At 33.2% G+C, this 17,612-nt stretch overlaps 1 protein-coding gene across 4 annotated transcripts in view; it reads right to left on the bottom strand.

Moving 5' to 3' along the window:
• Positions 1 to 771: 771 nt before the first annotated feature.
• The window catches only part of POSTN (periostin), a 32,033-nt gene continuing 15,192 nt past the window's right edge, over positions 772 to 17,612 (bottom strand). The window contains exons 13-23 of one of the 4 annotated variants that reach the window (XM_004577514.4): positions 17,113 to 17,243; positions 16,907 to 17,009; positions 16,733 to 16,800; positions 15,934 to 15,979; positions 11,858 to 11,938; positions 8,901 to 8,990; positions 7,506 to 7,595; positions 6,908 to 6,985; positions 6,466 to 6,549; positions 2,513 to 2,554; positions 772 to 1,532 (exon numbers count right to left, since the gene is read on the bottom strand). In XM_004577514.4, the coding sequence (XP_004577571.2) occupies positions 1,495 to 1,532; positions 2,513 to 2,554; positions 6,466 to 6,549; positions 6,908 to 6,985; positions 7,506 to 7,595; positions 8,901 to 8,990; positions 11,858 to 11,938; positions 15,934 to 15,979; positions 16,733 to 16,800; positions 16,907 to 17,009; positions 17,113 to 17,243 (851 nt within the window). In that variant the 3' untranslated portion in view covers positions 772 to 1,494. The remainder of the gene's footprint in view (positions 1,533 to 2,512; positions 2,555 to 6,465; positions 6,550 to 6,907; positions 6,986 to 7,505; positions 7,596 to 8,900; positions 8,991 to 11,857; positions 11,939 to 15,933; positions 15,980 to 16,732; positions 16,801 to 16,906; positions 17,010 to 17,112; positions 17,244 to 17,612) is intronic. The other 3 variants (XM_004577515.4, XM_004577516.4, XM_004577517.4) reach the window with 3 other exon arrangements.

Raw genomic sequence — 17,612 nt, 5'->3', positions numbered from 1 at the left:
CAAATGCTTGTTTAATAAATTGCACTCTCAGATTTTCATATCATTTCCTTATCCCAGCCAATCAGTCTTCAAATGAAGAATCTTTCAGGTATCCATGAAGCTTAAATTCTTTAATTTCTGAGTCTACTTTGATGTGGTGAGGCTACACATGTATGCTGTGTATGATGTTTTCAGTTTGGCCTTCCTTGGTTTTGCACTTTTCTAGTAAGTGCCTTCCAAGATAGAACTCTGCTACTCTATCACAGCTCAGTTTTCTTCAGTATGGATTCTGTATCTTGAGTGCTCTTATTTGGAAAATCTAAAGATGGAAATTGTTGAAAGCTCTATAGAAGAAGCCAATGTCAGTCATTCGCAGCAAAGGAGGGCAGGGTGGGGAGCATTACTGTGCTGCTAAATTTGCATTGTGAAATGGGCTCACCTTATATAAATAAAAGTTTCAAAATAAAAATAAGTATTTTATGTTCCTGTTTTGTCATGCAAAGACTCCTCTGTTGCCTCAAATCTTGATTATATGGCACCACTGTGACTTCCCTTATTTAATACCCAGATGCATGAATGCTGGTGTAACTCTGGTTATTCTTGTATAATAGCTCCTGGACTCTTGTGCATAATAGGTCACTCCCCGCCCCACCTTTTTTTTTTTTTTTTGAGGTCAGTAACTCAGATTCCTCTTTTGAATCTTTACAGCTTAACACAATCATAAGGTTACGTTAGGTACTCTGCTAATATTTAATGATTAATTCAGTGGTTCTTTGTACAACATAATAGAAAAAACAAAAACTACTCATTTCATTTAATTTCCTTTAATGAGTACTTGTTACAATAAAGGAGGTATAAAGTCTGTTCTCAAGTCCACTCCACTCTTTTTTAAACATTGAGTTTTCTGAATTATGCAATCGGAAGTAATTCTCTTTATACCTAAAAATGTTTGAGATAAAAATATGTATTGCATGAAGCATATGACAAAATTTTTAAGAGTATAAAACTAATCGTAAAAAATAACATAATTTACCTGTAAACCCACACTGCATTAGAATGTGCAAAGCCTTTTTTGTAAAAGATTGTTTTATTCTGAGCACCCATTTTTTAAGCCTGGTTTCCTTTGGAGAGGTAACTGCATGCAAGCATTTTATTTCTCAACTTCTACATTCAAGACTGAGTGTTCTCCATGAGATAACAGCTCTGCTCTGAGTTGTAATGAATCTGGTGACAACGATTTTCCTTGATGGATTCAAAAATTAGTGTCAATGTTCAATATCAGGTTACAATACCACATATTGCTGCATATTCAGTTCCTACCCCACAGAAGTCTAGTCCCACAGTTTCCCTTGTGCTTCTCATTCAGAAAAATATTATGTTCAAAATTGCGTCATGATTTTTTTTTGGTGCTGATTTTCTGGTTCCTGAACGCATCATGGCTTGGTTAATATTCTTTCAAGACCAGGTTAAAATGACTTAAAGTTGTATAAACTTGGTTATCTGGTCTTCAGGTTTTCACTGAGAACGACCTTCTCTTGATCGTCTTCTAGAACCTGATTAGAAACAAGAGAGAATGCATAGATTATAAAGGAGATAAAAATCTCAGACTTTACTATTAAAATGTTATATGTGAATTTATCAAGGCACATTATTTCTGATTATAACAACATTTACATTATGCTTTCTTATGAGAAGTTTATGGCAAAGAAACAGAATACTGTTATCAAACTGAAGATAACAATTTGCAATATAATGATTGTAAAAGACAATTTGGACAGATTCGGATGTTGACAAGAAATTCTCTGATGAATTCTTCAGATACAAAAAGTTTGTATATTGGAAGGCATTATACTCAATCATGTTATAATAGATTTATAAATTCAGAAAATTATTTTGACTGTTTCAGAAATTCCAAACCTGTAATTCTAAGATATGATTTACTCTGGATTCCATAAGGGAAACTTTTGGTCTTGTGTTATATCAGAATGTAATGTAGATAAATGGAGAAAATAGAAAGGGAAAAAGCAGAGTTACACAGAAAATTAGTCTGTATATGAAATATATGCATATATAATCTATAAAGTAATATAAAATATTTGCAGTTATACCCAAAGCTTCCTGAGTGCTTGCAGTAATGGTTTATTTATGCATCAGACTATATCATTGCATATAGTGATATTTTTCAATAGTAAAAGTCCCTTTGCAACCTACAAGTATGATTGGTTCTAGTTTTCAGGACTTTTTTTCTTTAGATGAAATTGAGTCTATATTAATGGCCCAACACTCAGTTAGTTTACATGACTATCGCTGCCTGCTATTAAATATTTGTTTTTCCTAGATTTCTGTAGAATGTAAAGCATAAAATAATCTTCTGTTTCTTGTTATCAAAATACTTTACCTCTAAAATGCATATTTTTTCTCCCCACAGATAGCAAAATTCCACAAATACATTGAAATGCTCTCCTGTTTTTAGATTTCACTTAGCATAATCAAATGTGCCTCTCATCCACATGACTAGAGTGAATACACTTACCTTGAACCCTTTTGTTGGTTTGCATCTTCCTCACAGGTGTGTCTACAATTAAATAGTTGAAGTTAGAAATATTTTTAAATAATGGCTGAATTCATGTAACAGAAAGCAGGCAAGCAGAAAATCCAGAATTTTAAATAAGCATCAGTTGAATGTGCAAGTATTTTTGGAGTAGTAAGTTTTATGAGAAATAAAAAGGAATTATTTCCCATATGCCATAGTGAATTTTCAGTAACACTTTTTGATTATCACTTTTGGAGCTCATGCAATGGGCCATTTCACATAGCCTGAACGACTTGCACGATTTTATCACCCTGTCTGTAAAAAGCCTATCTTCACCTTCCATATTTTAATATTGTATAAAGTATTAGACACAAGTATCTTCCTACAAACAACGCCTCTCTTTGCAGTCATACTTATGCGTTATGCATGTCTCTAAAACTGTCATTGTAGATCAGTTTATGGTGTTGAGTTATGCATGAGCATGACAAAATAGCACTGACCTGATGGCTCTAGAAAGGGAGTAAGAAATCAGGAGATAGGTAAAGTTCAATTCTGGTGCCTTTCTAAAAAAAAACCAACTTGCTAATTAGATTTCATATTAAGGGTTGCGAGTGTTTTATAACTGTGCAGCTTTGTGTTCCTATGGTTGCAAAATATTTATGCTCTTTATTTTTTTTTTACCCCACTACAAGACTGCATGGTGACCTTCAATTCTCATTTTTTGCTTAGGAGTTGGACATTTGGATCAAAGAGTAAATACGGTTCCCAGTGTGACTTCATGTTTCTGCTTGCTTTCCTTATTTTTCTCCAAATTGTTACTTAAAAAAGTATTTCTTTTCTCATCAAGAAGTAATATAGTTACTATAGTTACTGTAAGTTATTGTAGTTACTGTAAGTAACTACATGTGATTATTACAGGCTTGGCAGAGCAGGGAGTGGAAGGGAGGGGAAATGTTGATTAATGTGTACTAAGTTGTAATTGTGTAGGAGGAATAGATTTGGTATTCTATTATTGCATATTAGGATGATAGAGAAGAACATTGTATATTTTTTAAAAGCATTTTGAATTTTTCACCATAGAAAGCTGATCAATACTGAGGAGCAGATAAATTCAGCGGTGTCAGTATCGAAGTGAGAATTATGCAAAACACCATGTTTCAATATTTGTGGATATAATCAATATGTACATTTTCCTGTATCCATTAAAATTTTAAAAGTATAAACATGAAGAGACACAAATTCTGCTTATGGCTACATAATACAGTTTCAGCACATCTTTTTTTCTTTTAAATATAAGGATATGCCATTTGCCACACCAGATTAATTGTACAGCAAAAAGTAGACCTATAGGAACTCTTACTAGATTGGAAAATGTGGAAAGCTCTATGTAGGATAGGATAGTTTCAACTATGAAATTTTCTGAAGTTGAAATGTTTTCTTTAACTTCAAGTATATTTGGTAACAATATAATATGATTATAAAATATTACTAAGAAAACCCAGATTCAACCTTTGTTTAGTGAAAAATATCCACTGGTCTATATAATGTTTATAATGGATTTATTAAATCTGAAATAGTTTATTACATGAATGAAAAATAATCCTAGGAGAGTTTGAAAACTTACTCTTCAAACTTAACCATGTGAACTCAGTTTTCTTTTACAAAACATGACACTTCATTAGTGAGGTTTTTACTGCATTATTGCTATTTTGCTATGATAGCATCAAAATGCAATTATTCAAAGTGGTGGGGCTATATTGTGGTATAGCTGGCAAAGCAACCACATGTGATACTGCCCTGCTAATGGCCCAGGAAAGCAACCGAAGATGGCTCACTGCTTGGGCCTATGCATGCACAAGGAAGACCCAAAAGAAATTCCTCTCTCAAGATTTCAGCCTGGACCAGCCCTAACCCTTGTGGCCATTTTATACATTTTTAAGAACAGTTTTCAGTTAAGGCTCTGAAGTATTTCAGTGACAGGTCAAAGTATTAACGCTGAATGCACAACTTAGCCATGTTCATAGTTACATCTTAAGTTACTTGGTAATGCACTCCGTTTAACAACCCACAGGTTTACAATGTGAACAGGTCATATAGAGATCTTGAGATGAAAACCATAGTTAAGAAATAGATCTTGCACGATGTAATCTTTATTACATCAGCTTCTGTGTAATTTTGTATCTATTTGAATCTAGGCAAAGGCATACATGTGATTCACTGGTTATCTGATGGCTCTAAGTGGCTAGATTAAATAACTAGCTTGTCTAATTAATGTCCACATACAACTAGCCATTATCTTTCCTATGAGAAGAAAACATATAAATGTTTTGATTGAAATAGTATAAATGTTTTGGTTAAAGTAGTATGACATTCATTATGTAAATCGATGTCTTATACTAAATAGGAAGATCAGATTCACAAAACTATAGGTATCAAGCCCAAGGATCAGCAGAAATGAGAGTTCAGAAAAGATTCCATCAACTAAAAGTAGAATATCATTTTTTCCCTTCACTTATAGCAAGTGTGTTTGTCTCTTGTCTGAAAAGAATCCTTGGTATTCTATTGCAATATTTACACTGGAAACACTGTACTTACTGACATGGTTTTATTAAAGAGAAAGAAAGCATACTTACCTGAAGTTTAAACCTAAATGGAATAAAGCAATATAAAGAGGTGCAGCTACTAATTGATTATTTTCTAAAAAGCACTGTCAGCTGCTTACTATGGCAAGGACTAAAAAAAAAAGAATTCAAGTTAATCTTCATAATGCGCTTGCCTCTTCCCTCAAATCTCTAGATGATTTTCTAACAGAGAACTAAGCTCTTGGGGACAGAAGATGAATTATGCATGAAGTCTTACAAGTATCCTCAGTCACATTATGGCTTTGGATATGTTATATGGTTTCTGTGTTCTGAAAAATGTTCTTGTGTGTTTTTTCAGGTATGTTTATTTCCATTGATGGCAAATACAATCATTCATTGAATAAAATAAGTTTCATTACATTGGCAAGTCTGTAAACTTAAGGATGTTTTCTATTTTACAATAGGAAACAATAATTGTTGAAGTTATATAAGGTTTCAAGAGAAACTTTCATTTGGGGAAAATGATACAATTTTAAAAATTATAACTAGCAAATCATTTGTTTTATAATTCTATGGTATAGTTCTTCACAAATTTTAGTGTTTCCTGAAGAACGTATTTTTTCAATAAATAAGTATTTCTTCAAAAAATTAGCTTAACAGTTTTTTGTCACAAACATCAAACATTTTATTCTGTTTTATTGCCACTTTCAACTTATTTGGGTAATTATAACTTGGAGTTGTGCGAGATTCTGAATTCTTTTTTTTCCATCCTTTTGTTTTAAATTAGGTTCATTTGATGCCATAAACTGAAAACATTCCATACTTTAAAGTTTATGATTAATTTTAAATTTGCAAATACAAGAATAGTTTATCACTTCAAATTGTTAGAAGAAATATATTTTCATTCCCAAGAATAAAGTTTTGGAAGAAAAAGTTACTAAATGCACTGCTTTTTTGCTATATCTATGCACTTACAAAATCCATAAACATGCCTGCATTGCTGTAATGGGGGCAGTGAATAAATTTTAAAGAAATATAAAAATTTTGTCAATTTTGGGTAGCAATTGAAATAAGTACATGTCCTGTTTTAGTACTTAAAATACCTTTATAATTATCTGCATTAAAAATGAAAAAAAATATTCATTGCCCCAAGCTTTAGATTATAGAACTTTTTAAAGACTTTTAAAACTAGAAATCATTTCTTTGTAGCTATCACTAAAATTATAAAACCAATTGATTTATCTAGACAATGCCTGTTATGGTCTTAGTTTAACCTAATCAAAATTAAAACCTGCCTGCTCAGTCTTTAAAAAGTTGAAGAACACTGTTACCAGAACCTGTTACAGGGGTTAGTGTAGTCCTTTTACTAACCTCCCTGAAGCAGTCTTTTAATGTCTTCGTCTTCAAATAAATGACCATCACCACCTTCAATGAATTTGGTGACCTTGGTGACCTCTGAGAGGATACATGTTTATAGCAGATATTTGTTTATATAATGAAAAGATAGGAGACTTGATATGCTAGATAATGGCTTCTGCCCAATTGTGAGTTCCAGACCAACATTCAGTCTCTTTTTAAAGCTTAATGTTTTTAATATGTTAATTTTTTTTTTTACAAAACAGTTGCATAACCTCTCAGGAAGCAACCAACATGACTGCCATTGATGCTTAATTCCATATTTTTGGAATTTTTCTGATGTTGATGTGGAACTTCAACATAGGAATCACAGAGTAAAAAACATGAAGATTGTTTTAGATTTTGATACAAGGCAGTTTAGGTAAGGCCATATTTTTATTTCACTAGGCAGGCTGACCTTCTTGCAATAACTTCTTGAGAGTCTCCTCTGTTTCTCCACCACCAGTAGAAATCCTAGTGTACTTTATCTCAGGCCCTAAAGGAAAGAAAATTTTAAAAAATCTAAAGGATGAGTGGCAAGTTTCTCCTGTGGAAGGCCAGAGAGTAATTATTCATGGACTGGCTTGTCACAGTTCAACACTGTGCTGTAGCGAAAGCAATCATAATTGTTATATAAATGAATGGACATGAATGCGTCCAAATCAACCATTATTTCTATGAATAGGCAGCATAAAATATACTTGCTATTTATTTAAATGTATACTTATAGAATAGCTGAATTTAGAATGCTAATTAAGATAATTCATACATGGGGGATCAATAACACAGGTTTACCAAAATCATCAATTGTTCTATAGAAACTTGCATTTGTTTTGTTGTATAGATGTAGAGAATATGGTTAATGGAAACTCAAAGGAAGAAATAATTTCTCCTTTACAGCTTAATAACTCAATAATAAATAGTAAAGCAAACATACTATATTATGCAAGATCTATTTCTATACACAGGGCAAACACATAGTTTGGCTATGAATTTCCAAGAGTGGAAGTATTTACCTGTAATGATTCGTTCTTCCCGGGTCTCTTTTTCAGTGATCTCCACAGGCACTCCATCAATGATCTTGGTGTATTTTTTAATAATTGGTTCTGAAAGGAAAGAGGAAAGAAAGCACTTCATCCATCTATTTTTCATTCATGTTGTTTTTTATTTTTTATTATTATTTACTTACATCAAAGGGAACATATTTCTTTTAAAGTTTTCAGGACATTATAATGCTTCACACTCTCCCTCCTCCTTCCTTTCTTATTTTCTTTTCATTTTTGTGGTGACATACTTTCAATAAGCTTTATAACAATAAGTTTAATACTCTACTAAACAACAGATTCAACAATTATTTTTTCAGGAGTTTGTACAAAAGTATGTACAAGAGTTATCAACAGTGATTAAATCCCAAAACACTAATTTTACTCAGATATATTATCTTTATGCACTATATATTAATTACTGCAAAATGGAGAAAACATAATTGTCTTTTTAAGGCTTATATGGTGTCTAAACTTTCATTAACTACACATATTAACGATTAAGTATATTGCTCAAAACATGCCAGTTAGCTCAATTATAATCACTATTGGAACATATTTCAAATAAAATCAGATCAATGGAATTCTAAAAGGCAATTTTCCCAGGTTAGGGAAGAGTGTTGGCTGACATACCAATTCCCCATTATTGGAATAGAAACCCTATAACAAAACCTAGCAATTATTTAACAGAGCCTTGCATGATTTTGTAAAGATTTATTTATTTATTTACTTATTCATTTATTTATTGGAAAGGCAGATTTACAGAGAGAAGGGGAAAGATCTTCCATCCATTGGTTCATTCCCCAAGTGGCTGCAGTGGCCAGAGCTGATCCCATCCAAAGCCAGGAGTCAAGAGTTTCTTCCAGGTCTCCCCCATGGGTGCAAGATCCCAAGACTTTGGGTTGTCCTTTACTGCTTTTCTCAGGCTTGATGGGAAGTGGAGTAGCTAGGACGTGATCCGGCACCCATATGGGATATCAGTGCATGCAAGATGAGGACTTTAGGTACTAGGCTAACATGCCACGTCCCACATTTTTTTTCTGTGTCTGGACTCAGTGTGCCCTTGTGCACTGATACTTCTGTTATTCTTGTATTTCACAATCCTCAAGTGCCTTTGCAGAAGAAATGGTAGCTTTTACCATATTTGATGAGTAAATGATCAAATTAATTCCAGGTGGATCCACTAAGAGGCAAGCAACCTTTTATCTCTACCAGTAAGAACTGAGAGCTGAGAAAAAGATTCCTGTAATTTATGAAAAATAAAACCCAAGAGAAAATATGCATCTGATGTTCAATATTTATAAACCAAGGTTCTTTCAAAGCAGTTGTTGATGCTCACCAGACACCAAGGAATTCACATGAACTCACCTCCGTGGATCACCTCAGTTACAGTTTCGCCTTCTTTCGTCAGGCTGAACTCAGGATCCTCCTCAATATTGATTTTGGTTATCTTGGGTCCTGAGACATTATGTTAGGAGACAAATTATTGTGTTATACCTGTACTTTAGATATACCAGAAGAGGAAATTATTTTTAACAATTGCTATTATTTAAATATCCAAGTGGCTTTAGCCTTTAGGAAATCAGTTTTAAACATTTCACATAGTGCAATATGGATGAAAGCAAATGACTCAGCTTGCTGGTGTGTAAGTGCAATATTTTTCATCTACATTAGGGCTTAGTGATATATAGACTCATCTCCTCACTAGTGGTTAAGTGTGATCAGACCAAATATTATGTCAGCAATGTCTTGTGAATAATATTGTGTCCACAAATTTTAGTTGCTCTAATGTTAATCAGTGCATACCATTATTTGTTGCACTGATATTGTCTATTATTCTTTCCTAATATGACACTTCAGTTTTGAATCACTAGATACCTTTAATTTGTTAATATAATAAAGCATAGGATGGAAAGTTAAACAAATTTCAACTTTGTACCTACCTTTAAGATGCTCTTTAAGATGGCTCCATGGAAATTTGCATATTAGTACTTACCTTTCATATGTAAATGATGCAAAAATTAACTAATTAATGATTAGTCCTTCAAATGCAAAAGTTAAATAAGTTGCATTTGACTTGCAAAATGATTTTGCTCATAGAGAAAATCATTTTGAATGTTAGAAAGCTGATTGCTATATGAGTTAATCAAGACCATTTTATATAGGAGTAAATAAAATAAGATTCAGTACATTTAACTCATACTGTGTTATGCTTCTACAGTTGAATAAATACATTTGTTTATTTTAGGAGAAACACTTGTCTGTTAAAATTTTAATATTCACCATTACCCAGAATTAAAACTATGTAGAATAATAAAAACATGAGTACAATGCTCTCAAATCACAAATGTTTCACATCATAAAGTTTGGTCTATGACGACAAGGGATATTCAGTGTGAAGTGGAAGGTCTGGTTTTTAATGTAAAGTGATTTTGAAAAGAAAGTGTGCTTAAAGAATTTAAGAACAAGATAATAAAGCAAATCAATATCTCATTACATAAGCCAAATTGAAGATGGAAGAAAATCCTCAAAAAAAATAAGGACTGTGAAGGCAAGTAATTTTTGAAGCATCTCATTCCAGTTTCTAGGACATCCAGGAGGTATAAAACACAAGAGATGCTCAATAATTACCTGTTAATTTTCAGTTGATTTATTCTTAAATGAAAATTTGTTCAGAATTTTTTAAAGTAACATCTTAATTTGTGTCTTCAAGTTAATTATTTAGTAAGGATTTAAATGTAATAAATCCATACAAGTTCAAACAATCAGACATTGCTAGCAGCCCTTTTAGAAGCTAAAAAATTGTGACGGGCTGCCAAAGCAAATATTTGGCGTCTTTGTTAGGGTCCATGGAATAAAGTTTCAGAATTTTAGAACTGAAGAGTTATAATGTCACTTTCAACTTACATCTATGTCCTTTTTATAAGAAAAACTAAGAAATGAGGATTCACTATGGTTGTAAGTGAAGGAGGATTTTAGGAATCTTTGCTGAGAAAGATTGAAAAGATGAAAATTGGAAGAGAAAGAAACTTTTGAAAATAAGAAAAATAGCACAGGTAAAAGATTTCAGATATAAAAGATACAGAGGTTGTGATGCAAAATTTTAGGGAGTTGAATTTCTAAAATCTATGATGATTCAAAAATTCATTGCATTGCCAGAGATTATTTGGTTATTTTCATCCAGATGATCACTAAACATTTGTATAAAACATTTTCTAAAAATCCATTTCTTCTGAAAGTCTTCATAAACATAAAAATGATCAAATGATTATAAGTATAGATTTTACAAGAAAAGCTAGCACCAATTTACCTAGTAACTCAATTCTATTCTCAAGAATGAGAGAGGAAATCAGCCTGGACTCACGCTGCTTCAAAAATGTCTAAGTTTTAACTTAGGACTAAGAGAAACAGACTTAAATGGTCAATGAATTGACAACTCAGTCAACAGAATAAAAAGAAATATTGAATAAAAGATAATAGTAATAGTGTTCTTGAGATTCAAAGAAAGATGATCTACTTCTACTAGGAGGATTGCTTCTAAAGAAAATTGCTAGGTCTTTTTCTATGGGAAACTTCACATTAAATGCTTAACTACAGAGATCTTCACAATACATGAAATAAAGATTCCTACAAGAAGTTTGAACCTGTCTGCCATATAAATTGAAGTTAGAAAGAAAGCTTGTTGCTTATTTAATATTCTAATGTCTAAGAAGAATACATACATGTTGATAAACATAAAATCTATGTATATATGTATGTATGTATAATGTGTGTTTATGAAAGGAGGATATATTCAGAATATCCAGGGTATTCTCATAGTGACATATTTCCTTTTCTATTTCATGTTTTCTGGTTATAAAACATATCTTGTCTGGTGAAGAGATACTATCTTCTCTTGAATTGGTAAATGAAAAATGCCTACACGTATTTGTGTGAATTTCTGTAATGGTAGAAAACAAATCACATAGGGATTTGGAAATAAAGTTAAAATTTTTGTCTATTTTCTGCAGGATATTACTTTTAAAAGGGGGAAGAAAAGCCCAGTATTTTCTTGCTTAGTCAATATCTGGGTACTAGTGCTAATACAAAATCAATTAGATTAAAATTGATTCAGGTACAAGCAAATGTACTGAAAGTATTAGGAATGCACCATCAACTTTGCGATGTAATTTGTACTCCACATTCTGCAATTACATGAGCATGCCAATGGACAGAAATATTTAGCGTGTTAGTTTTTAAAAGAATGTAGATATACTCATAGAAATCAGTACATTATATGGATTTCTTTCAAAATGGAAGGAGCCTTGCATAACATTGAGTTTTACCTTCAGTTTTGATAATAGGCTGAAGACTGCCTTGAATCACCTTAATTTTTGGTTCCACAATTTTGGTTATAATTTTAGTTGCTGTAAGTATAGAAAGTGGAACATGAATGATGTTTACATAAAAATAACCTATACAAGGTTGTCCTTTTTATTTTGTCTTTCTAAGGCTGCAAAGTATCAAATATGATAAATGTTCAAGCAGTCAGATCCGGAACTATTCATGGTACATAATTATCATCTTCTTGTGTTGGGTGTTGAATTCTGAAGTCCAATGACTTGGATTTACTCCTGTGAGATATGCAGTCACTGAGACATTCTATCTAGAAATTTGTCATTTTGAACTTCACTGCTAAAACTGTTTATCTTCTTTTGTACTTCTTGAAAATATTGGCTGCATAGCAACAGAAGACAAACATTAAATTCATGCAATTCATAATATCATAAATTGCATTGTTGAATTCTCTCAATGAAAACAAAAGAAATACCCCTTAAATGTTGTTCATGCATCTGAAAATGGTAATGTAGAAAGGAAAGTATGAAAAAATAGTTCAGAATACTTAAAAGTAAGAGATTTGAACCAACCAGCCATGAGCTCTATGCAACAAATATGGTATGCTTTGGCATTTAAATCATAGATTAAGATTTTTATAATTTCAAATTTCACAATCATTTTAAAATTTCAAGGTATGCATTTTCAAAAGGTTCATTTGCAACTGGGGATAGGGGTCCAGTGAAGCCCGTTTCACCTGGCCGAGCTCCCTGGGCCCACCTACGTGGTGGGTTCTGTGTCCATGAGTCCTGGGGATGAAAGGCCCTGTGGAATTCTGGGTGGGTGGCCCAGGATGCAAATGGCTCTGGGACAACCTTACTGGCCTCCCAGGGGCTCTCTGGTGGAGATTTGGTATGTAGATTTGCAGGGGTCTGATGATGGCATAGGTGGGGTGTGCAAGGGTCTGGGGTGTCAAGTCCAGAATTGGTAGTCTGACCCTGGAGTTCATGTCAGAGCTGGGCCTCGTCAGTGGAAATGATGGAGCAGTGGATGGCTGACCCAGATGATGTGGCAGCCCATTGGAGCTTGCAGAGGATGTCTGGTAACAGCAGAGGAAGGAGGAAAGAACAGACTGGACAACTATCCCAGCTAAAAAATGACAACAAGTATCTGAGTGAACACTCTAAGTTCAACTATGTCAAATAATGGACATTGGAAGGGGTTCCTCACCCTTGGATAGGTGAGACTGACAGCATTTAAAGACTAGCAAAACCACTTAGGCAGAACCCTCAAAGTATGTACCATACTGGGGACTCAGGGTTGATATCAGGTGAACATATCCCATCACTGGGTACTGGGCTTGTTGGGAGGCTGGGTATGGCTTCTCTCCTTATGTTCTCTCTTCCAGATACAGGAAGAAGAAATAGAAAATTAGGAAACAATGATTATATTCATTTTTCCCTGTTATTTATTCCCATTCTGATCAACTGTTTAAATACCATTAAAAATTATATAATCCAATTTTAAAAAGAAATAAAAACTTAAATTAATAACAAAAAAAAGGATTTATTTGCTTGAAAGGCAGAGTAACAGAGAGGGAGAGTGAAGGAAAGACAGAGGGAAGCATCTTTCATCAGCTGGGTCACCTTCCCAAATGGCCACAAAGGCTGGGGTTGATCCCCTTTGAAGATAGGGACCAGGAGCTTCCTCTGGGTCTGACATATGAGTAGAGGAGACTAAGCACAGAGGATTTCCACTGTGATTCCAGACACATTAGCAGAGAGCAAGACTGGAAGTGGAGCAGCTGGGATTGATAACAGCACCCATAAGGGAAGCCAGTGCCACAGGTGGCAGCTTTACTTGATATCACACGACAGTGGACTCCAAAGGCATGCATTTTAAGTGTATATCATTTATCCCAGTAAGATAATAATGCTGAGTTTACTTAAAATGCTCACAGAGGATAGCTAGTTGACTTTGGTTGAAAATGTGCCTCTGGATTCACACAGCCAGAAATACTGATTTTTCGCTGTTTGTAATTGCAAGTTTGAAATAATAGTGCCATTAGATAACTGGTTTCATTAAAGCTTATTCTGCAGTCCTAACGGATGTTGTCATATGTCACAGGTGAGATGTAAGCACAGTGTAGCTTCCTGTCACAGTCTAACCTCATATTTCTAAGGTGAGCTGAATGAACTTTGTGGTCATTGTGGGCAGGGCCTGAATGGAGTCTGTTTTATAGTCACATTTAATTTTATGTCTTGAGATCTCAAACTATGCAGCTCTGCTTCATTGATTCCACAGGCGTCCTGTTACAAAGGAACCATCCTGTGACCGTCAAATACACAAGAGAATTCCATTGTATCTTATTGAGTTAATATTTTTGCTGAAAGGGTTTAGGGAGCTCAGAGTCCAGGTTGTTTCGTTGATCTGTGGTAATATTTCAGCTTTTCTGAAGATACATAGTTTCAACAGGTCATGCTGTAAGGTTTTACTGATCTTAATATAGTTATACACACACACACACATATATATATATATTTTACCACAAATGTATTATTTGACAACTTAAACCGAAGTGTATAGCTTCCCATGCAATTTAGAATATACTATACTTTGGGGACAACACTATTGTGCAATGAAATAATTTTTAAAGGCAAATGAACAAAAGGACATGAAAACAAAAAATATTTGTTGTACTAAGTCTCTACCTATATTTTGATAATGCTTTTAAATAATAGTATGTGCACCTTGGCAGGAATAAAAAAAATTCAACACAGACATGAAAATCAGAGGTCTTTCAAGGATGAGTCATTTTTATAATTTTATAAAATATGGTTTGTGTTCTGTAAATGAGAATACAATGTAAGTAAAGGAAATAAGGAAATTCCATAATATCTTGTCTCATTGCAAACAAACTATTGTACTACCCTATATTTTAAATGGTGAAAACTACATGGGTAAAGTAGCAAAGGGAAAGAAATCCTGTGCAGATATACGTTTTGGGTAGAGAAAAATGACATAACATGTCTGATGAATAGAGCCCATGTGCATTTTTAAGTTTGGTATAACATATATTCTTAATATAATGGTATTCTTTCAGGCTGGTATTGATACCATATTGAATCGTAAATATACCAATTAATTCCTCAAAACAGTGTTGAATTGACCTGATACTGGAATTGTATATTATTATTACATAATTTGAATCAATGAAAGTAGCAGTCATTTTGTTTTGCTCCTTATGTAGACTCTACTGGTTTTCCATATCTATTATAAACAGAAAGAAATTTTTTAAAGTTAAATAACATGTCCATGATACAAAATAGAATAATTTTCTAGCCAATATCAATGTGAGTATTGAAGTCATATTTCACCTACTGACATATTTGGGGGTATTCAGTTATAGAGCCAAAACAAAATGAAAAGAATTTCTGCTTTGAAAGAAAGAAATGAAAGAAGGAAGATAGAGTATAAACCTCACTGAGAAAAGTAGTCTGTGTGTCACATTTATGAAAGTGAAATACACTTCACCATTCTTAAGGGACTTAATTTTGATAATCTGGTAATGTTAGGGATACAATGACCTTGTAACATAGAAACTTTAGGCGGACCAGCTGACAAAATTTTGAATCCTTTGTTCAGTTTTGGAAATAGTTTCTGAGTTATTGTCTTGAAAACATTGGAATTGCAGAGCACGTGCTTCAGACCCTGTCCTGAGACAGCTCAGGCCTTGTGAGCAGTGTGTCCAGTCCGTTGGAACAGCAGTGACTCCAAAGTACCCTTTACTACATCTCTTCGCATTTCCTTCCCGTTGGGCTCCCTTTGGGCACCAATGCTACTGTTACACTCTTCCCCACCTCCCGATAGTATTATTCTTATTTTTTTTTTTTTGCCAATAAGTAAGGAAGGCATTCATTGAAATCTGGCCAAGTCTCAGAGGTGTCAAGTCCATTTTCGAGTACAATGAGGTTTGTCATTCTAAATACCAGATTATCAAATTTGCAAATACAAAGAAAGTTATCATTTTATTTCTACTTTTTGCATCTTGCCACTTACATGGGGTAAGTATTTGTCATGTACTTACTATAGACAGTCATGGGGATTTCTTTGAAGGTGCTGCCACGAACAAACTGAAAGTAAAGATTTTTATTTAGTAACATGACATATAGTTGTTTTATTAACAAAAGCTTAGCACTAGTGCAATGCTTACTAAAGAAGGAGTAGTGTAATTCTTTTTATTGAAACAATGTAATTCTTACTAAGCTTAATATAAATGAAGTCTTCACATGTATCGTCTTCCAATTATTTGTTATCAGATAAGATGGCATAAAAATCATTGGGTTTGTTATTGGGAAATTTGAAAATTGTGCAGTAAATAATCCAAAGTTTAACCAACACCATTAAATTTATTCCTGGTTTTTTGCATCTTTGATTCTAAAAAAATTTAAGTATTTTTAATTAATTACAGTATTCCTTTGATTTTAATGTGATTAGTAACTAGTTATGATTGAATTATTTATCTTTACATTACAGTTAATAGCAAAAGATATTTGATGATTTAACAATTTTAGTTATTTAAATGTAGATCTTATCTTTCCAACTAGACCAGAAACTTACTGAATAAAAGCCATTTTTAATTTAACTTAATGTTTTCCATAACACTCAAAATACTATTAGATCTTGAGTAGTTTTGATGAGGTGTTTGTTTTTCAAAAACATGAAGACATTTGTCACTTTTTTTGCAGGTGGGCCAATGTTACAAAACCAAGATAGAATAAACCCAATTTTGTGTATATTTATTAATGTGCATCTATTTCTAGTCTTTTTTCTTATACCTGCAATGTCTGTTCAATATATTACAAATATCTAATAACAATTTGTACCTTAATTTGGATGTATTTGATCAGTTTGTTAAGTATCTCCAGCAGCCGATCATTTCCAATGGGTATGTCTATGAAAAGAATCATTAAATGATGATCAGTAAGAAAATGTGAAATAAATACACATCAGTTTCATTGAAAAAAAATAACCTATTAATGATTCTAGTCAATACTGACCTGCTGGGTACAGGAGTTTATCCACAACATGAATGACCCCATTTGTTGTCATGATGTCAGATTCTTTGGATTTTAATTCATTCACCAGAAGTGTATCATTAACCTGACAAAATAGGGGGATGACAATGAGATTTTTATGGAAGAGTGGACTTCAAGATAGCTTAATAATAGATGAACATTTTCATAAATCCATTCTAGACACTTACTCCTTTCAGATAGATTTTGCTTCCTTGTGTGGTCTTTAGAATATTAGTAACACCAGGCTCAAAGCCCTTTCCGATGAAAACTCCTGGAGTCAGGTGATAGAGGATGATGTTCTGCAGAGCATTTTTGTCCCCTAAGGAAAAGACACATATTCACTCAAGTATACATCTTATTGTCTGACATTTTCATAGTAAAAGGACTAAGGAATCAACAATTTTTGCCATTATTTTTCCATACCAGAGTTTCTTATTTCATTATCCTCTAAAGCTGATATCAGTGCTATGTCAGAACATACCAATAAGTCATGTCACCCAAGTTATTACTCAACTTGCTGGGAGCAAACAAATTATTTTTGAAATTGAACCTGATGTTTCCTATGCCACTGAAAACACTACTGTTATCAAGTAGACACCAAATAAATATTTCCATAGTTTATTTTCTCATAATATCATTGAAGCAAATGAGATCTAATCTCCAGGTTGTTTCAGGAGATTTTTTGCTT

This window comes from Ochotona princeps, chromosome 12 (genome assembly GCF_030435755.1).
Source record: "Ochotona princeps isolate mOchPri1 chromosome 12, mOchPri1.hap1, whole genome shotgun sequence".
In the NCBI taxonomy this organism is placed as follows: Eukaryota; Metazoa; Chordata; class Mammalia; order Lagomorpha; family Ochotonidae; genus Ochotona; species Ochotona princeps.
Note: the sequence above shows the minus strand (reverse complement) of the source record. Positions and strands in the feature narration are given on the sequence as shown.